The following is a 13,281-nucleotide window of genomic DNA, read 5'->3' on the forward strand; positions in this document are numbered from 1 at the left end:
AATTTAACATTTATCACTAATTTCTTTTTAAGTCTAAGCGTAATACTCGATCTAAAAAATACTATTACACGAAATACGAATCGGTAGTGCATCACCGAGATAACGGAGTTTTATGCTCGATTTACACGGGTGACTAACGGGTCGGTTTTAGTCGCGCGCCAAGTCACCAGTCGAATCGCCTGTCCAAGCCGAATCGCCACCCCATTTACGCATTCTACAAAAATCGCCTTTGCCGCCCAAGATCTCCGCTATGTATTTGCAGCAAGCGATCGCTTGCGACTGAGCGTTTGCACGGTCGATTTTAGTCACCAGCCGCATGCGGCTATTGGCCGCACGATTTGTCTTCGCCGTGCGGCGTAAATCGTGCGGCTTTAGTCACCCGTGTAAATCCAGCATTAACTATTAAAATTATTTGCAAATGGCTACGAATGTTATGCCATACATATCACATAAGCGTGGTTTCTGACATTTTTATCACATGTTCCTATTTTCAACAGTTTGTTGATTAGTTGACTTTATAATGTTAGCCAATCAAAAGAGAACCGCGCAACGCTCATATTTACTTTAATAATAATGATTATCGCTTAGATGTAATTTCATATTCTTTTTCCATCAAATTTATTGCCATTTGCAAATCATTTTCACTGCTTTATTACCCTTAAATATATACCCGAACACATTAAATGTATATTGATAAAAATGTATAGTTAGTACCAATTCAATCTAATTTAGTAATAATTTTCCCTGGAGCTCTAAGCGGGCGGTGTAAATGCATGTGGAATGCGTAGGATGGTGTCGGCAGCACATTGATCATATTTCGTGATGATTATCTGCTTTATTGCGATTCTTCTTTTTCTGTCTGCGTGCCGTTTTCCTGGAATGTAAAAAACAGTTGCCTAATTAATTAAAAAAATACATATTATTTAAGTATGTGTCTTCGTCACATCGCATATTTTGATTCCAAATGGATGAACCTTATTTTGATGAAAAGATGTGATTTTTTTTTAATGTAATTATTCGTCATCAGTAGGGCCAGGCCTATCCCACTCGCCAGTGTAGGCATCGAACTGTAAGTACCACCCGCGGGTGGCAAATCACTAGGTGACGCACGCGCAAGATTTTTCGTCGCGTATCTACTGTTTTTAAGTTTTTTATTCGTTGATGTCTCTAGTAAAATCCCCCATTCTAGTCCACAAATTGTGATTTCAAAGACCTAATAGGTCTTTACTATTATTTGGAAACGAGCTTTTGCCCGCGGCTTCGCTCGCGTTAAGAAGTATTATTATATACAAACTTTCATCCCCTATTTGAACCCCTTGGGATTGGAATTTATCAAAATCCTTTTTTAGCGGATGCCTACGTCATAACATCTACCTGCATCACAGAATATTGTTACGGTACATGGTATACGGACACGTGGTGCCATCTAGCGACAAACCAGCGAAACTTACCGAGGAAGCACAGGCAACATAAATCCCCTACTCCTACGGTGTGACCTAGACTTATTGAATAAAGCCTTCAAGAGAGTCAGCAGGTCTTTCTCTCCAAATCCTTCAAACCCTAGCACGTAACAACTGGTGTCGGAAGTGAGATTTGGAGATGCCATTGACTCCGAGAGAGAACTTCAAGGGGAGTGTCAGGACAAGGGCGCAGCGAGCTGCTGCCATTGACTCCGAGATAAGAGTTGCGGAGGCCACACCCACTGGGGACCAAGCTCCGCCCACTGAGGGACAGCCCCACTCACTGGCCCCGCCCACCTGGCTCCGCCCACTGACCACATCCATTAGGCTCCGCCCACTTTGTGTGAAGCCACGCCCAAGCGGCGTGGCTTCACACAAAGTGGGCGGAGCCATTCCAGCGGGAATAGTCTGGTGATTCAGGGGACTATGAACGGGACGGATTGCAAAATGACTCTAGACACAGGAGCCTCTAGAACAATAGTGAACCCAAATTTGATAAAAGCCGCAAGGAGGCACAAGAGGAGAATTAACTGTCGGCTTCTTACCGCCTCCGGTCAGCCAATACCCGTCCTGGAAGAAATGTCAGTTACGATGAATGTGGGGGAGTCCTCATACCCTCATGACGTTACCGTGGCTGAGATTATGGATGATTGCATCTTGGGTTTGGATTTCATGAAGAAGCACAATTGTAGAATTAATGTCGCTGACGGAGTTTTCAAGTGTGGTGAAGAAGAAATTTTCATCCCTGGAGGCGCCTGCGGGAAAGTTGAATGTGTAAAGAAAGTCGTAATACCTGGACGAGCGGAAGCTAGAGTGCTGGTGAAACTACCGCCAGCTGGAAAGAAGAAGTTAAATAGTGTTGATCGAAGACACACCTACCAAGACATCAGCGCAAAAACTGATGACGGCGAGAACCCTTGTTAGTGGAAGCAGTAACGCTGTGGTCAGGGTTTTGAATCTTGCTGATCGCGAGATCTGCTTGAACAAAGGTGACGTTATTGGAAAGTGCGAGGAAGTTGTCTGGATGAGAAAGTGTAGTTCGATCACAGGCTCAGACTCAGCAAACACCAGCAACTATGGAATAGTGACTGAGATACTCGATGACTGCAAGAGTAATCTGACTTATTCGCAGGGCATGAAAGCTAAGAAGTTTTTACAACGCCACGCGAATATCTTCTCCAGTCAGGAAGGCGACCTTGGTAGAACGTCGATGGTTCAGCACAGGATAGATACCGGAAGCGAGAACCCAATTCGTCAACGAGCAAGACGGATACCCATTGCAAAGGAAAAAGAAGTTGAAGGCCTTTTGGAGGACATGAGAAGGCATAAGATTATTGAACCGTCTGCAAGTCCGTGGTGCTCACCGGTTGTATTAGTGAAGAAGAAAGATGGCAGCACAAGATTTTGTGTGGACTACAGACGTCTCAATGATGTCACCAAGAAGGACAGTTATCCATTACCTCGAATTGACAACACTCTGGATACCTTGAGTGGCATGAAATGGTTCTCGACCCTGGACCTGAAATCTGGATACTGGCAGGTGGAAATTCATCCAAAAGACAAAGAGAAGACAGCTTTCTCCACCGGTAAAGGTTTATGGCAGTTTATCGTCATGCCCTTTGGATTGTGCAACGCACCTGCCACATTTGAGTGACTCATGGAGTGTGTACTGGCAGGCTTTGTTGGAGAGGCTTGCTTAGTCTACTTGGACGACGTCATCATCGTTGGCCGCGACTTCGAAGACCATTTGCGAAACTTACAACGAGTTTTCGCCAAAATAGAGGGAGCCAAATTAAAGTTGAACCCGAAAAAATTGTCGTTTATTCAGGAGTAAGGTCAATTATCTCGGCCATGTTATCTCCAGTGATGGAATCCAGACGGACCCGGAGAAACTGGAAGCAGTTCAAAATTGGCCAACCCCTAAGAACAAACCGAAGTGCGGGCATTTCTCGGCCTATGCTCCTACTACAGACGTTTCGTTAAGGGATTCTCAGAGATAGCCAAGCCATTACATCGGCTGACAGAAGATAAACGACAGTTTATTTGGGACGAGACTTCTGAAGATTCTTTTCAAGAACTGAAGAAACATCTGTGTGAAACACCAATCCTGGGGTATCCACAACCTGAAGGTCACTTTATAGTCGACACGGACGCAAGCAACGCGGCCATTGGAGGGGTGTTATCTCAAAAACAGGGTGAAAGAGAAGTTGTAATTGCATATTTCAGCAAATCTTTATCTAAGCCAGAGAGAAACTACTGTGTGACAAGAAGAGAACTCTTGGCTGTCATAAAGACGCTACAACATTTCAGCAAGTATCTCATCGGCAGACAGTTTTTACTGCGAACTGATCACGCAGCGTTGAAGTGGCTCGATGGATTGAACAGCTCCAGGAGTATGACTTCAAGACGGAACACCGCAGCGGAAAGGCGCATGGGAATGCCGACGCACTCTCACGAAGGCCGTGTTCAGAAGACTGCAAACATTGTGTTAAGTAGGAATCTTATGAAGTAACATTAAAATTAACGAGAACAAATCCTTTGGGTCCATGGGAGAATGAATCGGGAAACAAGTATTTTATGGTCGTCATGGATTACTTCACCAAATGGCCCGAAGTGTTCGCCATACCAAACCATGAAGCTACAACAGTCGCTTCTAAGTTAGTCGAAGAAGTGATATCTCGGTTTGGTGTGCCTCTGGAAATACATTCTGATCAGGGCAGGAATTTCGAATCGCAGGTCTTCCAGGAAGTGTGCAGAATTTTGGGAATGCATAAGACGAGGACCGCAGCGTACCATCCATAGTCTGATGGAATGGTTGAGAGATTTAACCAGACCCTTGAGAGGCATTTGGCGAAATTGGTAGATGACAAACAAAAGGATTAGGACAAGTACATACCACTCTTCCTTCTGTCGTACCGTACCGCCGAGCATGAGAGCATAAAAGCTACCCCGGCGTATGTCAATTACGGTAGAGAACTACGAGTACCAGTAGACCTTTTGACAGGAGGATCACCGGAAGAACCAAAGACCGTACCAGATTATGTCTACGATTTAAGGGAAAAGATGCGCTATATACACGCCATGATTCGGGAAAATGGGTTAAAGTCAAGTGAGAACATGATGACCAGATACGATCGGAAATCGAACACGAGCGGCTTCGAAGAAGGGTCACTGGTGTGGCTGCATAACCCAACTCGCCGAAAAGGCAAATCTCCAAAGCAGACCAAGTGGGACGGCCCATACAAAGTGGTTACCCGATTGAATGATGTGACTTACAGGATTCAAAAGCAACCAAGAGGGACATTCAAAGTGGTACACATAGACCGTCTGGCGCGTTACCATGGCAGTAACAATGATGCTCGGGACGAGCATCTCTAAGAGGGGAGTAGTGTTACGGTACATGGTGCCATCTAGCGACAAACCAGCGAAATTTACCGAGGGAGTACAGGCAACATAAATCTCCTACTCAATACTAGATGGCATGTGGTGCGCAAGTACATACTCGAACTTTCTAGAAAGGTCCAATGTTTGTTTACGTGTTTACCGTTTATTTGTTTGCGTGTTTACGTGTTTTAATTTAGACCTTATGACTGAGTCCATAAGATCTAAATTAAATTTGCCAAAAAAATTCAACTTACCGCACTTATCGTAAGGACGACAGTTTTACATGCTCGAGCCTCCTAGAAAGTTCCCACGGTTGTTTACTTGTTTACGTGAATTGGGAACTTTTTGGAATTCGTCTCGTCATATAAAAAGCCACAGGTAGGCCCGGCAAGTCAGTTCGGTTCGAGCGATCATCAAAGCGACTTCAGAGTGAAAACAAGTGAGTGAACCAGTGAGTGAACTAGTGAAACCTGCTCCCGTTGGCTACGACCTAGGACAGTGATAGTGCTTAGTGATTGGACCTAGTGATTAGTGTTTGGACTTAGTGCTAAGTGTCCTAGTGTGTGCTTGTGTGACCTAGGCTTAGTGAATAAAGTCTTCAAGAGAGTCAGCAGGTCTTTCTCTCCAAATCCTTCGAACCCTAGCACGTAACAATATATATTAGTAGTACCAACAGATTTCCCACTCGTGCAACCCGTTTAAAAAAATAACAACTTATGCTACGATACTATAAAGTTCAAATTCCGACCGCGCAGTGCTAGGTGCCTACAATTATATTTGCCTACATGTCCGCTCTCTTTCTATCGCGTAAGAGGCACCCTTTCTGACGAAATCAAGATTGTCACCTTTTAGAAAATAAAATAATCTTCTTTTAATTACTATAGCTACTAAAAGCAAACTTTTTTATAGTAATAATCAAATTTTAGTAACCCAACGTATATTTTATAATAGTTTTATATTCGATTATAGTGTAGGAGCTGGTCAGGAATTTTTTACAACTTAAACATAGTTGTAAAAAATTTAAACATACTACACATAAATAAACTTGTGTTTATTTATGTGTAGTATGCGGTTTGTTTGTAACAAATTATTTGCTATGTTTGTGTATTTTTTAATATTTTTTTTGTATTTTAAAGTCTTAAATTACTTTATTGAAATATTTCTTTGACTTTTTTCAATTGTTCATATTACATTCAATTCAATTCAAATATTCTTTATTGTGCACACAATACAGAGAGAATGCAAACAATTTAAACAAGATTACATAGGTGTCACAATGGCAACCTTTTTACTAGGTAGCAATCTCTTCCAGGCAACCACGAGCGAAAGTGATATTGTGGAAGAGATAAGTGTGCATGCGTAGACAAAAGAATACACATATTATATTATTTATCAGATTAATAACGATTCTGTCACAGCGGTTAAATTAGTACGTAGATATATGCGACGAAAAAATGTTTTGCGCGCGCGTCACCGCTCGCTTGTGAGTCCCCTGTGATCTGCCCCTTTAAAGGGGTACTTACAGTTCGATACCTACCACGCGAGTGGGACAGGCCTACCTGCATGCCAAATTTCAGCCCGATCCGTCCAGTGGTTTGGGCTGTGCGTTGATAGATCACTATGTCAATCAGTCAGTCAGTCACCTTTGAGTTTTATATATGTAGATTATTTGGAAAAGTATCGATATCGATATTTTTTATTATTCAGTGACATCTCTAGTAAAATACGCCTTTTTTAGTTTACAAATTTTGAAGGCATGAGTCTTTCGTGGTCATTTCGTGTCCATATAAGTTCTTATGTCTATGGTATTTACATATAAACTCGGGCCCTAGTCATCAGCTAGATTACAAATTAATAATTCGGTTTAGTTTTTACTGGAGTGCCAAAAGAAGGGTTATTTTTTTAGTATATTATTTGAAAAGTTATCGTTGAATTTTTCAAATTGTTGCCTGATCTAAAAAATGTTTTTTTTTTATTAATTTAGGAATATGTTTACCAGTTCTTTAATACTAACCGTCGGTGCGGTGGGAGCAGGAGGAGCGGTGGGGACTTCCGGGTTTTTCAGCGTGGTCCACTCCCCATCAGGGTGCAGGAGCGTCTCCACGCAGGCCAGGAACTGCTTGCCGGAGTACCCTCCGGCAGCGTACAGGGCGTCGCCGAGCGCGACTAGAGCGGGGGCGGCTCTAGCGCGGCGCAGGGGCGGACCCACGCGCCACGCCCCCTCCGCGCCCCCCGCGGCGTTCTCCGACAGCAGCGCGGTGTCGCGCAGTGACGCGCTGCCCGCCGAGCCGCCGGCCGCCACCAACATGCCGCGCCACGCCGCAGCGCCCATCGAACGTCGCGCGGTAGGTAGTGCCGGACCTGGGATTTGTTTGGTGTTATTGTTTTATATCGCCCTTTTTCAAAATGATCAAGTCAAAAGCATATGAAATGTCAATTTATACTCATGATTATTTTCTTTTATACAGCATAAATAGATAAATAAAAAAGTTACCTGCTCGCCAAGTCGCGGCTCCGTCTAGCGGTAGAAACTCCGTGGTGGCGAGGCAGTTCCACGCGTCGCATCCACCCAGGACCCAGAGAGCTCCCGCCCACACAGCCCCGGCACATTGGGACCTTCCTATAATGATATTATCAAGGTTATTCCACATTCAAACTTTATTCTAATAAATTTTTATTTTTTATATTTATATTATTTTCTAAAGGTATGCTTAGACAGGCAAGTTAAATAGCTTAATTCCAGTCAATTCTTGTCAACTATGACGTCACGACTACATCAAGCAATTTGCGGCAATAAGCAGCAATATTGCGCAATACAATTGCCTAGAATTTCCAAGCCCATCGGATATACGTAAATTCGTACCTGCGACATTGAGCGATATGAAGTATCTGGAGCAATTGGAAGCAATATCGCTGAAATAATTACGTTGCTTTTTTTTAAGCTGCTCTAAATTGCTCCACTAATTGCTCCAGATCGGTCCATTCGTGTCGCCGGGCAATTATTGCTCATGTAAGCGCACCTTAATGGTCTCACATAAATTGGGTTATCATAAGCATGTTTACCATCTTGATGGCGTAGCTACAGAATAATCAGCGTCGATCATGGACAATCAAAGACGGATATGCCATCTATGTCATCCTGTATATTTTGCCCATCATGGGTATCGTGGTTACGTCCGTAACTTATACATAATATACTGTTAGAGTAGTATCTTAATAATATTAAACTTACCAGTAAGCAGCGGCGGTGCGTCGCCCCACCGGTTGCTGGCGGGCTCGTATCTGTGCACCTGGCGCAGCGAGCGGCCGGCCGCCCATCCGCCCGCAACGTACAGCACGCCTCTCTCCTCATCCGCACCCGCCACCGCGTGAGAGCAGGCCAGCGGCAGCGCGGCGCGTGCAGACCACGCCCCGTCGACTAGCACGTCAACCGAATCCAACTCCGCCTGACCGTCCGAGCCGCCGAGCACGAATAGTGCATCTCCAAGCCTCGCAGCGGGGAATCGGGCGCGGGCCCGCTTCATATCTGGCAAGGGAACCCAGCGGTCCTCTTTAGGGTCGTAAGCTTCGGCGCCGCGTAAAACTCTCGCGCGGTCGTAACCGCCGCAGACGACGAGGCGGCCACCCAAAGCGGCGGCGCCCATCGCACAGCGCCCAACCGCCATGTGTGCCAGAGCTGATGTCGCCTCCGCCTCCTTTGACAGTTGCTTACATAAATATACATCATACATGTAACTATTGCCTATATTGTAACATCAAATATCACAACACATACAGGAAATCCTAATAAGGACAAGAAATTACACATGTATCGTATAACACAAGAACCCCCTTATTTTTAAAAGTGTTTACACAACGAATAAGCTGCACTTACTATGTTTTGTCCTTCTCTTCGGAAAAGTCGCTTGAAAAACAAAGACAAAACATTGCATGTAATATAGACTGTGTTACAATTTTATTAACCGACTTCCAAAAAACGAGGAATATTAGGCTGTGGATATTGTGTATGTTCTACCACTACTCCGCCGTTTGTGAACCGATTTTCAAAATTTTTGTTTTTGTTATATTAGGTTTCACTACAATTTGGTCCCATTTTCACAAAAGTGGTGATCTGATGATGGGATCCATGAGTAATCGAGGGAACTCCTCAAAATTTATATGGAAACATATGGTGATTTTGATTTTATGAGAAGCATCCTAAGCATATGCTATTAAAACGCAAGATTTTGCACCAAGGTATACTATGGTTCCGAAGATACTAAGAGAACTCCGGATTCCTTATATATACAAGTTTGGGGGTTTAGGCGCTGTTTTAAGAACTGTAAGCATATGTTACTATGCAAATTACATTCATCATCATCATCATCATCACTACCATGTCAGGGTCACCAATTTCACAACTCACATGGTTGTATATGAATACAATTATATACACACAACACCATAAAATATCATCAGTCATCACGTTATGTCCTTATTTATTTAGTAAATTTCAAAGCGATTTTAATACAAAAAATATACTTAATGTTGTTTCAAAATACATAATATTTCAAGTACCACAAAATTGAACATAAGTTACAAATTCAACCTTTACTCCAGAGCGTAAAGCACACATTTGGGTTGGACTGAAGGAAACGGGGCACTACGGAAAAAAGACCTTTTGAATACACCAATCGATAGGGGGCGCCAAGGGAAATAAGAAAGCTCAGATAAACTTTTCTCAAAAATCAACCCCCGGCCAGATACAGGCCGATATACAAACCTCGTTAGGGGGATATTAGATTATCATATATATTGGATCCGAGATCATTGAGTCAATGGTATTGGATAATGTAATATAGACATATGATTCATTTCTTCCTTGATCATAGATTTTTGACATTTGCTGAGAGATTGGATCCAATATGGTCATAGAAATAGGTGTTGCCAGTTATTTAATATAAAAAAGAGTTTTTAATTTCTTGTTCGTAAATATGTTTCAAATAATGTAATGTAATTATTTTTCTAATTAAATACTTGGATAATCTTGCTGAAATAACAAAAAACCAGCCATATTAAAAATGACGATGTCTTTGGACAAATAGAATTCTCTGAGATCTAGTAACCCTGACGTCAATACCTGTCAGCGTTAGCGCTCACCATTGGCTATTGAAACCACATATGACGTAAAATAAGATCAATGAAATATGATAATGTAATATGTAGATATGATCAAATGATCATATATATTGGATCCTATATATGATCATAGAAATGATCCAATATAAATGATAATGTAATACCGCCCTTAGTAAAAATTTGACGACAAAAATACAACCCCCTATGACCACCCCTTTTTATTATACCAATCGATAGGGGGCGCCAAGGGAAGCAAAAAAGCTCAGATAAACTTTTTTCAAAAATCAACCCCTGTCGACTGTTACAACACATATGCATGTACCTAATTAACAAAATAGCAGAAACATTGTGTGTAGCTCGCTTTATGGTCGTTATCTTATCGCTGCCATTTTTTTTCGGCCATGACACCATGATATTGTTTATCCTGTCATATTATCCTTAGTATTAAAATGATAAAATTATGTCTTATATTATGTTTTATAGCAGCATTTGTCTTATACTGTAAAGTGTAAACTATGTAAGTGCGAGAGGGACGAATGCTATTCAAACATAAAAGACGTCCTATTTAGACTAAGATGTAAGAGTGTCATCTGGGTTCTAGTAAAAACCATTAATGTTAATATAAAAGCTTGTATCAATAAGGATTATTTGACAAAAACCTTGTTTAATCAGTATGTTGACCAGTAATGCCGATAATAAATAAAGTAACATATTGCAAAAAGGTTGGCGAAACCTGAAATATTCACTTGACAATGACATTTATGTCACTTTGACACCTTTGACAGTGACGTACTGTAGTAGCTTTTTTGATCTTGAATTAAAAATCGGAGTTTATATATTTTATTCATCACAGTGCGTCAATTTGACGTCAACCAAATTTATGTACAATCTAAACAAATATCTAGTCGCGAAAACTTTTAATTGGCATCTGTATTGTTACTTTTGAATCCTACCTTTGTACTAGCTGTAAGTTTTCCTTTAAAATAAAATAAAATAAAAAATTAGATAGGAAAAATTATTTAATACTTTTTAGTTCATATTATAAGGTTGTTATTATTGTTTTTACCTTGGAAGTCGGTTTTAATTTTTTATTAATTAGTAAAGGATATCCATACTAATATTTGTAAAAATATCTCCAAACTGACATAACAGTCATGTCACCATAATAACGGACATGGGTGGACATATCACATAGCTATTGCGATGCGTAGATGCATTTCTAAATTTGTATTGAATTGACAGATTTGCATGACGCAACGTCTCAACAAATTGAAGTCTGTCAATTTAATACAAATTTAGAAATACATCTACGCGTAGCAGTTGGGTCAAAGACCGCAACGCAAGCAACATCTTGTAACTTACAGTGGGTTCCAGCGGTTCGTCAGCTCGTGTTCCCAGCTTGCCTCCCCGCGGCCCCTCCGCGTTGCCGGTGCGCCAGGCGACGCGCGCCGCCGCCAGCCGCCCCCGCACCACCACCACCGCGCGCGTCACGCCCGCTCCCCCCACGCTAGCCCCGCCCCCTGCGCCGCCCGCACCGCCCCCGTTCACAGCGCTGCCGCCGGCCCGTGCGGCGATTACGGTGCACTCGGCGTGCCCAGCTTCGTTGTGTGTGGTTTTCACCTGTTATTAATGTTTATTAAAGCGATGTATAGAAGTGTTAAATACAAGAAAATACTTGGAAATTGCTTATTCAAAACAACTTCGTACAAAATACAATTTATTCTGTACTATTACAAATTACGTTTAGCAATATAGATGTTAGTATACTCCGTGAAAACCTGTAACATTAGGACAAACGAGAAATAAAGACGGAGGATATCCATTATCATAATATTTATGATAATGGGTATTCATCAACTCGGTAATTATTAGCGAGTTGATGAATATTCAAACAAGATAATAAATACATTTCAAAAATATATTATTTTAATATATTTTCCCATATTACCCTACTCGTTATACTTTAACGTCATTAGCTTTAGCCCGGCCGCACATTGTCCGAATTCTGATCAGAAACAGTTGAATTTCGCCAGACCGCCACCCCGCACACTATCCGAAATATCCTTCCGGCGAGTTCGAGATCACTCGGCTCAGTACAAAATGTAAGAGAGAGCGCGGACGTTCAACTGTTTCTGATCAGAAATTTCGGACAATGTGCGGCCAGGCTTAAGGAAACGCTCATCATATATAACTCACATCATCATCAGCGGCGCGGTCGCGTTTGCGGATAGCCTTCTCCTGTTCCCGCTCGCGTCTGTACTCCTGCAGCTCGGGCGCGTCGCCGCGCGCCGCCGGCAGCTCGCCGCAGTCGCGCAGCTCGCCGCCCGCGTCCACGTACAGCAGGTGCGTGCGCGCGCACAGCTCCTCGAGCTGCACACAAGAACGTCACTTGCACCCGCCGCGCACGCACAAACAGACATTTCAAATTCACATTATAATTCTGAGTCTACAAACAGATATATCTGACGCGTGACGGTCTCGCAGCCAGGCGAGGGCGGCGTCGGCGACGGCGGCCGGCGCCTCCTCGCCTCCCTCGGCGCTCGTCTCGCGGAGCAGCTCGATGCGGATCAGCGGCAGAGCTGCTAGGGCGCCGCTCGCGCATATGTCGTCGAACTGTAAAAAAAATTATAAATAAATATCACATAATATAAACAATCTCATCAGCAACAGTTATCACAATAAAGCTATTGCATGTTATGTAGTACTAGCTGTTGCCCGCGACTTCGTCCGCGTGGACTTCAGTTTATAGCGCGCGATGCGACCAAAATAAAAAATTGGTGTAAAAAGCTTTTATAAAAAAAAACCCTGGTACCCCTTAAATCAAAACAGCTGTGCAGTGTGCACATAATATTTCATTTTTTTAAATTAAACTTTATATTTTATGCCAAATTTTTTAACTTATTTAGCCCCCCAATTACACAACTTTATCCATAAACTATTTATCATTGATAGGTTTAAGGTTACTTCACTGCATAGATAAAGTACTGATTTATTAAAAAACGTAATAAATTCGAGAATCGAATCTATGATAATACCACCTCTTATGGAAAGACTTTTGGGAAAGCGTTAGTGCGATGTAGGAGACGCACAGCGCCATCTATTATGCATTTTTGGAAGTAACTTAATTTGAACAAATTTACGCATTTTCACCCCCTTACAATGCTTTTTTCCAGTAAAAAAGTAGCCTATGTCCTTTCTCAGGCTTTAGACTATCTGTATACAAAATTTCATTACAATAGGTTCGGTACTTTTGGCGTGTAAGCGAGACAGACAGACAGACAGACAGAGATACTTTCGCATTTATAATATTAGTATAGAT

At 42.3% G+C, this 13,281-nt stretch overlaps 1 protein-coding gene across 1 annotated transcript in view; it reads right to left on the reverse strand.

Moving 5' to 3' along the window:
- Positions 1–366: 366 nt before the first annotated feature.
- Positions 367–13,281, reverse strand: part of LOC121728768 (influenza virus NS1A-binding protein homolog B-like) — a 40,454-nt gene continuing 27,539 nt past the window's right edge. The window contains exons 6-13 of the mRNA XM_042117031.1: positions 12,417–12,575; positions 12,159–12,332; positions 11,325–11,582; positions 8,719–8,748; positions 8,077–8,539; positions 7,339–7,464; positions 6,859–7,205; positions 367–874 (exon numbers count right to left, since the gene is read on the reverse strand). Of these exons, the coding sequence (XP_041972965.1) occupies positions 836–874; positions 6,859–7,205; positions 7,339–7,464; positions 8,077–8,539; positions 8,719–8,748; positions 11,325–11,582; positions 12,159–12,332; positions 12,417–12,575 (1,596 nt within the window). The 3' untranslated portion in view covers positions 367–835. The remainder of the gene's footprint in view (positions 875–6,858; positions 7,206–7,338; positions 7,465–8,076; positions 8,540–8,718; positions 8,749–11,324; positions 11,583–12,158; positions 12,333–12,416; positions 12,576–13,281) is intronic.

Source organism: Aricia agestis, chromosome 1 (genome assembly GCF_905147365.1).
Source record: "Aricia agestis chromosome 1, ilAriAges1.1, whole genome shotgun sequence".
NCBI lineage: Eukaryota > Metazoa > Arthropoda > Insecta > Lepidoptera > Lycaenidae > Aricia > Aricia agestis.